Below are 15308 nucleotides of genomic sequence, written 5' to 3'. Positions count from 1 at the left end.
GGAGCAGCAATCACCATTTTAACAGCCAGAGTCTGATTCCAAACAGCTGGATTCGGCCCATTTCCATGTAATTGCAGCATGTACCTATCCAATAATCTGCCTGAGCGAAGCCTAATGTTCCCTGTGTGACAAGATCAGGCTTGCCTAGCAAACTTTATCTTTAGGCAAATTGGTTGGTTTTTCTTAGTGTTGCGTTTGGTAAACTGGCTCCTTACATAACACGATCTTTGCAGGAAAATAACCTAGACACAAGTAAAATGTGGAAATCATTCTCACAGCAATTCAGTAATAAATAAATAAATGTTTATTTCTAGAAACCAAGGTGATAAAGTTCAAATGTTAAAAGTAGAAAAACTCAAATTTGGCCAAAAACATATTTCTTTGTCACATTTGGTTTTTTATTTTATTTTATTTTTTCCTTCCAGAATTCACACACGCTGATATTTGATTTTTTTTTCCTAAATCACTTCATATTTATTAAAATTGAGAGGAATAATGCTTTCCTTTCAGTGACCAGGGTGACAAGTTTTAAATACATTTCTAGAATGTAGCCAGGTTGGGTTGAATTGAATTTCACTGAAATTAAAGGCTAACACTGGAGAGATAAATGTGCAGAAAACTGGGATTTTCGCACACAAACTAAAGATGTATAAAAATAAACTTTTCAGCAAAGCTATACTTCCCCTTTTCCCCCCCTTTTGTGACTATTACTGTAGTGTATATCGGAGGTCATAGACCTTGACTGAGGTTGTAACACTTTGCTAGAACACACGACTGCTTTAACCTCATCTCATTATCTCTAGCCGCTTTATCCTGTTCTACAGGGTCGCAGGCAAGCTGGAGCCTATCCCAGCTGACTACGGGCGAAAGGCGGGGTACACCCTGGACAAGTCGCCAGGTCATCACAGGGCTGACACACAGACACAGACAACCATTCACACTCACATTCACACCTACGGTCAATTTAGAGTCACCAGTTAACCTAACCTGCATGTCTTTGGACTGTGGGGGAAACCGGAGCACCCGGAGGAAACCCACGCGGACACAGGGAGAACATGCAAACTCCACACAGAAAGGCCCTCGCCGGCCACGGGGCTCGAACCCAGGACCTTCTTGCTGTGAGGCGACAGCGCTAACCACTACACCACCGTGCAGCCCGACTACTTGAACCATTTCGTGTTTTGTTTAGCAAATTGTATTTAAATGCACTTGCAAATGCCTCCAGATAGACATTAAGGGATGCACTGCAAGGCCACTACGGGCTTTTGCTACTTGCTTCCTCAAAGATTGCAATAATCAAGTCACTTTGTGTCATGTGGAAGGGAAAGCAGCGGTCAAAAACCACACATTATAACCTCATGTAGTGAAATAACTAGTGCTTCTGTTTGTGAATGCTCTTTGCCCTCCTGAGTGCTGATGTGTGTTCTCATAATAGCTTGCATGGTTATGACTGTAACTAGACATGCGTCTTACCTCTTTCTTTTACATGATTAGCATTCTAAAGGTTTATAATTCCTCAGGTTTTCTTTTCCTGATTAAAAATAATGTACAGGTAGCCGTCGACTTACGACTGCATTTGGTTACGACCGACCGGTCGTTAACCGATCTGGTCGTAAGTCGGCCTGTGTTAAATGAACGCAAGTATATTGCGATGTGTAATGATATTGTAATCATCTTCAAGTCTTATTTTATCAACATTTTCTTATTTCATTACCTTAGCTCATTATTTGGTTTAAGTCAAACACTGCATACTACACTGCGCACAGTACAATTCGTTTATGTGCAAAACAAAGTACGAAATACAGGTGTGAAAAAGAGAAAACATTGAAACGTACCAAAATACAAATGTAAAACATAGCAAAATGCGAAACTTTTTCTGTGTGTGTGTATATATATATATATATGTGTGTGTGTGTGTGTGTGTGTGTGTATATATATATATATATATATATATATATATATATATATATATGTATGTTCTATTGTGAATACAATATCAGTTTTTGAGATTTGTAAATTCTTGCATTCCATTTTTATTTACAATTTGTACTTTGTCCCAACTTTTTTGGAATCGGGGTTGTGTATATACACATACATACATACATACATACATACACATATATATATATATATAGTGTGTGTGTGTATGTATGTATATATATATATATATATATATATATATATATATATATATATATATATATATATATGTGTATATATATATATATATATATATATATACTACCCCGATTCCAAAAAAGTTGGGACAAAGTACAAATTGTAAATAAAAATGGAATGCAAGAATTTACAAATCTCAAAAACTGATATTGTATTCACAATAGAACATAGACAACATATCAAATGTCGAAAGTGAGACATTTTGAAATTTCATGCCAAATATTGGCTCATTTGAAATTTCATGACAGCAACACATCTCAGAAAAGTTGGGACAGGGGCAATAAGAGGCTGGAAAAGTTAAAGGTACAAAAAAGGAACAGCTGGAGGACCAAACTGCAACTCATTAGGTCAATTGGCAATAGGTCATTAACATGACTGGGTATAAAAAGAGCATCTTGGAGTGGCAGCGGCTCTCAGAAGTAAAGATGGGAAGAGGATCATCAATCCCCCTAATTCTGCGCCGACAAATAGTGGAGCAATATCAGAAAGGAGTTCGACAGTGTAAAATTGCAAAGAGTTTGAACATATCATCATCTACAGTGCATAATATCATCAAAAGAGTCAGAGAATCTGGAAGAATCTCTGTGCGTAAGGGTCAAGGCCGGAAAACCATACTGGGTGCCCGTGACCTTCGGGCCCTTAGACGGCACTGCATCACATACAGGCATGCTTCTGTATTGGAAATCACAAAATGGGCTCAGGAATATTTCCAGAGAACATTATCTGTGAACACAATTCACCGTGCCATCCGCCGTTGCCAGCTAAAACTCTATAGTTCAAAGAAGAAGCCGTATCTAAACATGATCCAGAAGCGCAGACGTCTTCTCTGGGCCAAGGCTCATTTAAAATGGACTGTGGCAAAGTGGAAAACTGTTCCGTGGTCAGACGAATCAAAATTTGAAGTTCTTTATGGAAATCAGGGACGCCGTGTCATTCGGACTAAAGAGGAGAAGGACAACCCAAGTTGTTATCAGCGCTCAGTTCAGAAGCCTGCATCTCTGATGGTATGGGGTTGCATTAGTGCGTGTGGCATGGGCAGCTTACACATCTGGAAAGACACCATCAATGCTGAAAGGTATATCCAGGTTCTAGAGCAACATATGCTCCCATCCAGACGACGTCTCTTTCAGGGAAGACCTTGCCTTTTCCAACATGACGATGCCAAACCACATACTGCATCAATTACAGCATCATGGCTGCGTAGAAGAAGGGTCTGGGTACTGAACTGGCCAGCCTGCAGTCCAGATCTTTCACCCATAGAAAACATTTGCCGCATCATAAAACGGAAGACATGGCAAAAAAGACCTAAGACAGTTGAGGAACTAGAATCCTACATTAGACAAGAATGGGTTAACATTCCTATCCCTAAACTTGAGCAACTTGTCTCCTCAGTCCCCAGACGTTTACAGACTGTTGTAAAGAGAAAAGGGGATGTCTCACAGTGGTAAACATGGCCTTGTCCCAACTTTTTTGAGATGTGGTGTTGTCATGAAATTTAAAATCACCTAATTTTTCTCTTTAAATGATAAATTTTCTCAGTTTAAACATTTGATATGTCATCTATGTTCTATTCTGAATAAAATATGGAATTTTGAAACTTCCACATCATTGCATTCCGTTTTTATTTACAATTTGTACTTTGTCCCAACTTTTTTGGAATCGGGGTTGTGTGTGTGTGTGTGTGTGTGTGTGTGTGTGTGTGTGTGTGTGTGTGTGTGTGTGTGTGTGTGTATGTATGTATGTATGTATGTATGTATGTATGTATGTATGTATGTATGTATGTATGTATGTATGTATGTATGTATGTATGTATATATATATATATATATATATATATATATATATATCAATGAGACACCACTAACCTATCAGTGCACTTTCTGTTTAACAGCTAATGGGCCACATAATGGAGAATATGGTGACACACATTTTTATTTATAGATAGAAAGATATAGATGCGTCACCAAATTCTCCGTTATGTGGCCCATTAGCTGTTAAACAGAAAAAGTGCACTGATAGGTTAGTGGTGTCTAGTCATATTTTAAATACATGTATATTTATACAATAAATATCAACGTAAGCATTTGGTCAGCGGCACAATTTTTGTAATTTTGCCTCTGTACAGCACCAGAATGGATTTGATGGCAAACAATCAAGATGTGATTTGAAGGACAGAATTTGTTTTATTTCAAGGCATTTAACACACATTGCCTTAAAGGGATCCTCCAGCGCATTTCTCATCTCATCCTCAAACTTTAAGTCAAATAAGTTGTGGATTTCAAAAATCAAACTTTGATTTTCAGAGACCAGATAGCGTTCGAGCAAAAATGAATTTTCTTTAAAATGTCAGATGGGCTTCCTGCGGTGATGTATGTGATAACATCAGGTAATGGTCGCTTGGAGCAACTCGGTTGTTTTACATTTTCTGTTTACATCTTAGTTTTGCTTGTTTTTACAAGTATTTTTACCCAATTTATCAGTTTTTAAATAAGTATGCCTCATAGTGTAGCATATAAATGCCACGACGACGCTAAAAAGAAAGCACAAGCAGGAACTAGACTGCGCTTCTGCAGAGAAAATGCCAAGTGTGCTTATTCAGCTGTGGCAAAGTGTCACCGACAGAAACTGGATCAGACAGGAGACCTTGCACTGCAAAATCATGAGGCATGATTATACTGTTGCAGTTATCAATAATAGTGCTGTCCTGGAGATTTGAAGGTTATAAAAATGTTTATTTACAAAAGCAAGATGCTCTTGCAAACACAACATGCAGACACTACTAACCAGACTTGAATATTATTATTTATTCTATCCACATTCACTCGATATGAGCAATCACATGCTCTGATTGGCTTGTCTACTACTAGGCTATCAGTTCATATACCATGAGTAGAGAAAAAGAAAATGGCGGAGCGTTTTGCTGAACCGACTGAGGAACGGAATAAAAACTCAGCTCGAAAACAAAAGCCCCCAAAATACAAAAAAAGCAACAACATATGGAATGGAAGTATTTGCTGGTAAGACCGTGTCTTTTTATTTTTCAAGAATTATTATTATAACATTTTTCACAAATTGCGACTGTCCTTTTAATGGTTTGTTAAGCAGAAATTTTGTTGGATGGTTTGTATAAATTTTTTTTTTTTTTTTTAATTTATTGAATTTGCAAAAAAAAAAAAAATGCTCCGTTTCTCAAAATCCAGTGAATGTGGATATAATAAAACAATTATTCCACTCAATCTCGTCATACATGGATTAGAGCCAACTCGGTGCTACGCACCTTGTTGGCTATCAGCTCATGTATGATTCGATTTCGTGGAGTAACTGTTAATTAAATGCGATGTGAAGAGAGAACATGGCTCAGCCAGAATGCAGTCCTTTGTTCAAGGACCTTGGTTATTATACATTTATTAATGCACTTGACTAGCAAACTTGGGTCAGCAAGTCATCTGCATCTGAACTGCCAGCTCGGCTGCAACGCTACTGACCTACTTTTAGCTTTCCTTCATTTTCTTTCGCGGGTGTAATTTTTCTTTCAGGGAACTTTGAAAGTTTAGCTGTACTTCAGCACTGGACTGAACTCGCCACTCCTGTCGAAAATTGCTGTAATCTTGCATCTTAGACTTTTTATAAGCAACTTTTGCATTACTAAAAACGCACTGGAATGCTGGTAATTGTATCTTGTTTGATTGATTGTTTGGTGGGGGGGGGGGGGGGGGGGGTGCGGGCGGGCTTGCTTAAATGTCTTCCAACCATAAACCCAGTGGATTTATGGCTGCTTGTGTTTATGATCTATATACAGCCACCCCATATGTGATGCGACTCTCTGGCTTTGTGTGGGGAAATGGTGAAAAAGCGAGCTAAAGGGAGGGAGAATTGGGGCGGAGGGAAAAAAGGAGCAGCAGGAGGTTTAGGCTGGGATGGAACTGCGTTTTGGGATCTTTGCGTTTTTGATTTGGAAGTTGTTTCTGGATTACTGTGGGTAAGTATAGACTGTGCATGGCTGTTCTTGTCTTCAGTGCGCCTGCTTGCTTTTCTGCTGTGAAAAGAAAATGAAGTTTTATAGAAGGGACGGACTAAAACGTTCCACGTTTTAGAAACCGTTCTTAAGTTACCATTTAGCATTTCAGGGCCGTTATGAGCGTGTAATAGATTCGTGTAAAAGATTTAAAATGGTCATTTTAACTAAAGCAGCTAAAACCTTTTTCTAATGGTCCCAGTCCTGTTCTTCTGCTCCCTCTTTCTTTTCCATGTGCGTGTGACCTACATACTTGGAAGAAAATCCCCCGTTCCTACTTCCTTCTGCCAAGTCGTACAGAATCCTCAGGCTGCAGATGCTAAAGTTCAGACTGAGCTATTAACTTGATGCTTTCCTTTTGTTTTGTGTCTTTTTAATAGATACATCAGGGGTGGAGTTTGACACGCACTCCAAAATGGTCATGTCCCAAGGAGGAACATTTGAAAGGATGAAAGAAAAGGTAATGCATGTGTTCCTCTTCTCTTTATCATCTCCTGGGATGGAAGTCCTGACAATTGGCATTCCTGAATCCTGTAATAAGGACAGTCATTGACTGACTCCCCCCGTATTTGCCCTGCTGTGGTGGTGTCGCACTGCTGCTTTTCTCCTTGTGCCCCACTAGTTTTCAGGTCTGTGACTGTATTATCTAGGGAGTGGCCTTCCAAGCATGATGATGCACAAAGAATGGAAGAGACAATCAGCCTAAACATAAAAAAAAGATTAAAAGATGCAAGAATACTGGCAGCAAATATTTTGTCTTAATCATATAACGTTAGCCGCTGGAATTATTACTAAAAGACACGCAGTACCAGTCAAACATTGGGATCCACTGACTCATTCATAGGTTTTCTGTGTTTTGACTCGTTTCTACTTTGTAGAACAATACTGAAGACATCAAAGCTAGAAATGACATATGGAACTTATATGGGATTAAGTCCTGAAAAGCTCCCGCACGCACACGTGCACACAAGGAATTAGTAAAATGCTTTCAGGCATTTCCTTGTAGTCAAATCAGAACTATAACTTGACTCGAATTTTCACATGGACATGATATCCAGTCAAGCCAGAAAGTCTGCACACCCCTTTCACCTTCTCCACCTTTTATTACGTGACAGACCAGGGATGCAAACGGCACGCCTTTTGGCGGATGCCGCCTTTTTCACAGCTGAATCGCGCAGATCCAATTTTTTTTTTTTTAGGGGGGGTGTTGGAGTGTCTGATTATAATTTCATCAAAGTAAATTCTGTATATAAGCAAATGCCGTTACAGTCCATGAAACGTAGGAAGTATGAGAAGAAAACAGTAAATCAGAAAGCTGCGCAAACGTGCGCAGCTTTCTGATTTACTGTTTTCTTCTCATACTTCTTATGTTTCATGGACTGTAACGGCATTTGCTTATTTAGTAATTTTAATACAGAATTTACTTTGAAATTGTAATCAGACACTCCAAACCCCCCCCCCCCCCCCCCCCCCCCCCAAAAAAAAAAAAAAAAATCGGAACTGCGCAATTCAGACGTGAAAAAGGCGGCATTCGCCAAAAGGCGCGTTGCTTGTATCCCTGCAGACTTATTCTACAATAGATTGAGTGAGTTCATTTTTTATCACAAAATTTTACACAAAATGGCCCATAATGACACAGTGAAAGCAGGTTTTTAGAAAATATGAAGTTTTATTTTACTGACAAATAATTTGTTTAGGGGTTACATATCTGTACACATCCTTAGCCTAATACTTGGTTGATGCACCTTTGGCAGCAATTACAGCTTCAAGGCATCTTGGGAAAGAAGCTATGAGCTTGGCACACTTGTTTCTGGGCATTTTTGTCCATTCCTCTTGGCATATCCTTGCAAGTTCCGTCAGGTTGGATGGGGAGCATCTCTACACAGCCATTTTCAGCTTCTTCCACAGATGTTCAATTGGATTCAGGTCTGGGCTCTGGCTGGGCCACTCAAGGACATTCACAGACTTTCTCCGAAGCCGCTCCTTTGTTCTCTTGGCTGTGTGCTTTGGGTCGTTGTCGTGTTGGAAGGTAAACCTTCACCCCAGTTTGAGGTCCAGAGTGCTCTGGAGCAGGTTTTCTTCAAGGAACTCTGTGTACTTGGCTGCATTCATCTTTCCCTCTATCAGGACTAGTTGCCCCGTTCCCACTGCTGAAAAACATCCCCACGTCATGATGCTGCCACTGCCATGCTTCATTGTAGGGATGGCATTAGCCAGGTGATGAGCAGTGCCTGGTTTCCTCCAGACGCGACACTTGGTATTCAGGCCAAAAAGTTCAATTTTGGTTTCGTCAGACCAGAGAATCTTGTTTCTCATGGTTTTGAGAGTCCTCTTGGTGCCTTTTGGGAAACTCCAAGTGGGCTGTCGTGCCTCTTACTAAGGAGTGGCTTCCGCATGGCCACTACCATAAAGGCCTGATTTGTGGAGTGCTACCTGGATGGTTGATCTTCTGAAAGGTTCTCCCATCTCCACAGGGATACACTGGTGCTCTGTCAGAGTGACCCTCTGGTTCCTGCTCACCTCCCTGACCAGGGCCTGTCTTCCCCGATTGCTCAGTTTGGCTGGGCAGCCAGGTCAAGGAAGATTTCTTGGTGGTTCCAAACTTCTTCCATTTACGAATGATAGTGGCCGCTGTGCTTTTTGGGACCTGTAAAGCTGCAGCAATTTTTCTGTACCCTTCTCCAGATCTATGCTTTGATACAATCCTGTTTCTGAGGTCTGCAGATAATTCCTTTGACCCCATGGCTTGGAGTTTGCTTTGATATGCCAACAACTGTGGGACCTTATATAGGCAGGTGTTGGCAATCCGCAATCATGCCCAATCAATTGAATTTACCACAGGTGGACTCCAATTAAGTTGTAGAAACATCTCAAGCAGTATCGGTGGAAACCAAATGCACCTCAGCTCACTTTTGGGTGTCATATCAAAGGGTGTGCACACTTGTGTACATGTATTTTATATTTAGATTTTTAATAAATTAGCACATGTCTAAAAACCTGCTGTCACTTTGTCATTATGGGCTATTTTGTGACAAAAAATGAACTCAAGCTACTGTAGAATAGGTCTGTAATGTAATGAAACGTGGAGAAGGTGAAAGGGGTGTGCAGGCTTTCTGGCTTGACTGAATACACCAGAATTGATGTCACTAGATGTACTGGTACAGTTGTGTTCAAAATAATAGCAGTCCAACATGACTTACCAGATCAATCACTGTTTTTGGTGGAAATTATATTACTACATGGCAAATAATTTACCAGTAGGTGTAGTAGAGTCGTAGAAAACCAACAGACCCAACATTCATGATATGCATGTTCCTGAGTCTGTGTAATTGAATAATTAAGTGAAAGGGGCGTGTTCAAAATAATAGCAGTGTGGAGTTCAATTAGTAACGTCATTCATTCTGTGAAAAAACAGGTGTCAGTCAGGTGGCCCTAATTTAAGGATGAAGCCAGCACATGTTGTACATGCATTTCTCTCTGAAAACCTGAGAAAAATGGGTCGTTCCAGAAATTGTTCAGAAGAACAGCGTGCTTTGATTAAAACGTTGATTGGAGAGGGGAAAACACATAAAGAAGTGCAGAAAATGATAGGCTGCTGGGCTAAAATGATCTCCAGTGCTTTAAAATGGACAGCAAAACCAGAGAGACGTGGAAGAAAATGGAAGACTACCATTCGAATGGATCGAAGAATAGCCAGAATGGCAAAGACTCAGCCAATGATCAGCTCCAGGGTGATGAAAGACAGTCTGAAGTTGCCTGTGAGTACTGTGACAATTAGAAGACGCCTGTGTGAAGCTAATCTGTCGGCAAGAAGCCCCCGCAAAGTCCGACTGTTTAAAAAAAAAAAGACGTGCTGAAGAGGATACAGTTTGCCAAAGAATACATTGACTGGCCTAAAGAGAAATGGAGAAACATTTTGTGGACTGATGAAAGTAAGATTGTTCTTTTTGGGTCCAAGGGCCGCAGACGGTTTGTCAGACGACCCCTAGACAGTGAATTCAAGCCACAGTACACTCTGAAGACAGTGAAGCATGGTGGTGCAAGCATCATGATATGGGGATGTTTCTCTTACTATGGTGTCGGGCCTATTTATCGCATACCAGGGATCATGGATCAGTTTGCATATATCAGAATACTTGAGGTCATGTTGCCTTATGCTGAAGAGGAAATGCCCTTGAAATGGGTGTTTCAAAAAGACAACGACCCCAAACACACCAGTAAGCGAGCAGCATCAGGGTTCAAGACCAACAAAATTAGTCATGGAGTGGCCAGCCCAATCCCCAGACCTTAAGCCGATAGAAAACTTGTGGGGTGACATCAAAAAGGCTGTTTCTGAGGCAAAACCAAGAAATGCAGAGGAATTGCGGAATGTTGTCAAATCATCCTGGGCTGGAATACCCAGTGGTGTAGTCTACGTGATACGCAGGTATACGCCGTATGCCCACTGGAAAAGCTCAGCGATTTCCGTATACTCACTGAAGAGCTCAGTGATTTGCGTATGCGCATACGCCTACCGAAAAATATATTCGTTATTTGAACTGGCCAAACCAACGTCAGCATTGTCAGATGAATGTTCCACAGTTCCATTCCTAGATGCCTGTGTCCACCAAACGCGCTTTAGCACTACAAGCGCCTATTCAATTCAAATCCTATGGGCTTCATTTATTAGACGCTGACAGAGCCGACTCAGCACTCAAGGCGTTGCGAGTTGATCCAAGAGCAGAGAATTGACCCTTCCAGGAGCTCCGCCCCCCCATAGCAACTGTTGCTATGTCAGTCAAGCCAGCCGTCTGCACTTGCCGTGTATGTAGCCAGTCAAATGATGTCAGAATAGAGGGGAAAGCATACAGGTCGTACGAAGCTACGTAGTTTGATGCCTGTTGCCTTTGACTTGTTGCTAAGCAACAGTGCTTATTCAGTCATGACAGACTACGCGGCATTATCTAGCATTCAATCAAGCTTGCGAAATCATGAAACAAAAACAAACGACACTATTTCAGTGTTTTCAGAAGTGTCCTCAGCCATCACTCTGCAACACAACCAAGGAGGCAATGCAGACCTCAAATGCCAGAATATAAAAACACCTGGAAAGTCCTGTAGACCTTTTTTGCAGGGCTTGTGGACTAACGCACTGAAGGGCATTGCATATTTGTTAATTAAATTATTTTTTTCTTCTTTGAAGCAAACATTTGTTTTAGCACATCTAGGATGTTTTCTTGTTCATTTAAGCTGATGTGCTGAATAGATAAGAAATAAATGCATTTAATATGTTAAAAACATTGTGTGATATGTGTTTAATTTACATGTCAATGTGAAATTTTCTTGATGCATGAAAAATAAAAAAAAAAAATGATGGAAAAGCCCACTTATCTTAAGTTGAACGGTGAATCAAAATTTTATAAATTTTGTACATTTAAACCACATTTGTTTTGCATACAGTAGATCTGTACACAAAACCAGTTTCAAGATGCATATTACTCTGCATTAGGCAGTGATGGTGCTAATGAGGTGTTGCTTTCAGGTTATCGGACAGTTACAAGATGGATGAGTACAAGTAATAGCCACAACACACACGTGTTATATGTGTGTGAGAGTATAAATTTTTTTCCCGAGGGGGGGCGTTGCATGGCAAGCACTGAGTATACCCACTGCAAAAAAGTAGACTACACCACTGGGAATACCTGTTCACAGGTGCCAGAAGTTGGTCGACTCCATGCAACACAGATGTGAAGCAGTTCTCAGAAACCGTGGTTATACAACTAAATATGAGTTTAGTGATTCACAGGAATGCTAAATCCTAAAGATTTTTTTTCAGTTTATACAGTCAATATTTGAGTTTGTAATGAAAAATGCAGACACTGCTATTTTTTTTTTGAACAGCCCAAAATTCATTTTTCTTCATTTTCTGTAAAGTAATTAAAACATTGATACATTTTTCTTCATGTTTTGATGTAGAATATAATGTGCAGTGTTCCCAATGCATGGAAATAAAAACTATTATAAGGATTTTGAGCTTTACTCACGTTTTTAAACACACTGCTATTATTTTGAACACGACTGTATAACTAGAATTGATGTAGCTTCCAAATTATAAGACTAAATTTATTACTTTTTTTTGGGGGGGGGGAGATTATTGCTTCTGACTGACACACATGCACACACTGATCATTCCTTTTCTCGTTTGTCTGTTTCCCACTAGATCAATGCAGTGAGAGCAGTGGTTCCTAACAAGAGCAATAATGAGATCGCCCTGGTTCTGCAGCACTTTGAGAACAGCGTGGATCGGGCTGTGCAGGCCTTTGTCGAAGGTACGGCTCCTTCCACAGCACGGCTCATGTATACATGTAGCATTCAAGTTAGGACTGGCGTAGGATTAGTTGCACATGTTGTGAAATGAGTGTTGTTGATGTCTTGAAAGGCAAAACTTATCTTGGGTTCAAGTTGACTGGCTTTAGCGTCGGTTTACTTGTGTGCACATGTCCTCCCCCCCCCACTCACTGAACCCAAGTGGTCAAATTCCATATGCAGGTGGAATGTGCTTCAGGGATTTTAACAAGTGTTGTTTTGAGCAAGAAGGCACAGTTTTAACCTTTCTGTACTCGCAGTACATCCAAGCCAGCTATCGTAACACATGCTGATGAAATGGATTGGGAGTGTAGGAAGCAGAAAATCTTTAAAGGAAGTTGATTCAGCTTCTTAAAATCGATAGGCTGTTCGTGCGTCAGATACACATCCTGATTTTTATTCACTGACGGGCAAAATCAGGATCGCAACTCTCTGAACAGCCCACAAAGCTGCACTTCGTGTGGGACGACGACGTGGCATGTATTCAGCCGCCATCGGTTACTGTTGTTGCATGTTTTATATGTAGCAATTGACTTGTTTTCCTCCTCTCAGGCAGTGCAGTAGAGATCCTGAAGGAATGGAATGTCACCGGTAAAAAAAAGGTATGTGCATGTCATGACCCTGAGTGAATGCCTGCGTCACAGCTTTGCTCGAAAACTCTTGAGCTAAATTTAGTGCTAAAGAAAGTGCTTTGCTCACCCAAATGTCTTAGTTTGTTTTTGGTATCGTAACAAATCATTATTTGAGAGAGGGTTGCGAATCTTATTTATTTGTTGTGCGTGTTAAGTTTCTTAATTAATTAATTTGTGACTTAACAGCCTAAGAAGAAAAAGAAGCCCAAACCCCAGCCAGAAGCTCCAGTAGATCCTGCCCCTTCTGAATCCGTCTCGTCCCCGGAGACGGTGTGTGCCGAAGCTGTTAACGGTTTCCATGCCAACGGTTCGGCTGGTGCTGATGGCGAGTCTCTGGACTCGTTGAGCGAACAGCTGGACTCGGCCTCGTTGGACGCAGCTGAGCTTGAGTTGGAACCTGCTATGCCTGAGCCCTCCATCACAAGTAGGCATGATGTCCACCGATATAAACTGTTCCTCCTAGAATGATGCATGGCTTGTAGGTGGGCTGTACATGTAGCAGTAATGCATTGTAATAACCAGTGTTATACCACAGCTCTGTTGAATCCGATTTGGGTCGAAGGTGTGGATTAATTTTATATGACTGCAGCTCTGATGGTGGTGCTGGCTGTTATTCAGATCACCAGATTTTTTTAGTGCACTTATTCTAATACATCGTCATTTCTGTTAGCCTGGCAAGCCAGACTAAATGTGAATATTTAGTCTGGCCTCGCTCGTAGACATTTCCGAAGGGTGGGGGTGGAACGACCCGCTGTCTTTCAAACTGTCTCTGTGCGTATAGGCCAACGCTCTGACCAATCAGCGCAACAGTGACTGTGACGTAGTCAGAGCGACAGAAAGCAGTGGGGGAGGCCTTGAAATAAATAATTTTTCAAAATGCGTATTAATTAATAAACAGGTTCTAGATATTAAGAAGTTTGGAGATAATGACCACAAGTTTGGAGTCTGTACCACATACTTAACATACACGCTCTTATTTTTTTCAAGTGTTTTTCAAGGGTTTGCTTAAACTGTTTGAGAGTTTTTATTTAGTGGTGTTTGGTGAAATAATTTCCCTTAAATTTAAAATAACGGGAAAATAAGAAACAAATCAAAAAGTAATGTTTCAAAGCTGTTTATTAATTCTTCGTACTGCACAAACTAGCCCCATCCTTTTGGCTATGAGCAGAGCAGCTGGTAGATCAGACTTTTGCCATAGCCGGTCGGCAAAACAGTGAAAACGTCCTTCTTGAAAAGGAATGAGCGGAGAGCCTCTTCCTGCTCATGTTTCAACGAAAACTCCAAGTCTAATTCTTCTAAAACTGATTCCAGAGCGGAGTCAAACGCGCGCTGTTCACTAGCCGTAGCCATCTTTCCTGCTGTGCTTTCTCCAGCGTCGCGCAGCCTTGTCATCACTCCTGCAAAAGCCCGCCCAAAGAATCCAAACAAAAACCTTGCGTTGTGATTGGCGGGCACAATTTGATGCCCGGGGTGTTTTGTTGATATGGTGCGAGGCTAGACCCACTCGCAGGCAAAAAATATTTTTGGCCGCTAGGCGAGTGGGTCTAGTTTACTAAGCTACATTTCTGTGGTAATAGCTCAGTGAAATGGAGTTGTTTGGCAGAAACTTGACAAGCTGGTTTTTTAAATTTTATTATCTTTATGAAACTGAAAAAAGAGAAGAGGAATGACCTTTTTATAGCTTTTATGCGGCAAGTGAGGGTTACCTTGTTTCATGGATGTTCGACAACATTATACAGTGCCATGCAAAAGTATTCATCCCCCTTGGTGTTTTGTTGCATTACAAGCTGGTATTAAAGTGCATTTTTGGGGGGTTAGCACCATTTGATTTACACATGCCTACCACTTTAAAGCCTTTTTTTTTTTTTTTAAATTGTGACACAATAATTAAGATGAAAAAAAAAAATCAGAAATCTGGAGTGTATAGGTATTCACCCCCTTTCATACGAAACCCCTAAATAAGAGCTGGTCCAACCAATTCACTTCATAAGTCACATAATTAGTTGATTTAAGATCCACCCATGTGCAATCAAAGTGTCACATGATCTGTCACATGATGTCTGTATAAATCAGCCTGTTCTGGAAGGACCCTGACTCTGCAACACTACTAAGCAAGCACCATGAAAACCAAGGAGCCT

At 40.7% G+C, this 15308-nt stretch overlaps 1 protein-coding gene across 3 annotated transcripts in view; it reads left to right on the top strand.

Annotated features, from left to right (window-relative positions):
- The window catches only part of spats2 (spermatogenesis associated serine rich 2), a 104985-nt gene that overhangs the window by 38689 nt on the left and 50988 nt on the right, over positions 1-15308 (top strand). For all 3 annotated transcript variants that reach the window (XM_060932197.1, XM_060932198.1, XM_060932196.1), the window contains exons 3-6: positions 6574-6653; positions 12393-12501; positions 13091-13140; positions 13357-13594. In XM_060932197.1, the coding sequence (XP_060788180.1) occupies positions 6574-6653; positions 12393-12501; positions 13091-13140; positions 13357-13594 (477 nt within the window). The remainder of the gene's footprint in view (positions 1-6573; positions 6654-12392; positions 12502-13090; positions 13141-13356; positions 13595-15308) is intronic.

The sequence above is a fragment of the Neoarius graeffei genome, chromosome 10, assembly GCF_027579695.1.
Source record: "Neoarius graeffei isolate fNeoGra1 chromosome 10, fNeoGra1.pri, whole genome shotgun sequence".
Lineage (NCBI taxonomy): Eukaryota > Metazoa > Chordata > Actinopteri > Siluriformes > Ariidae > Neoarius > Neoarius graeffei.
Note: the sequence above shows the minus strand (reverse complement) of the source record. Positions and strands in the feature narration are given on the sequence as shown.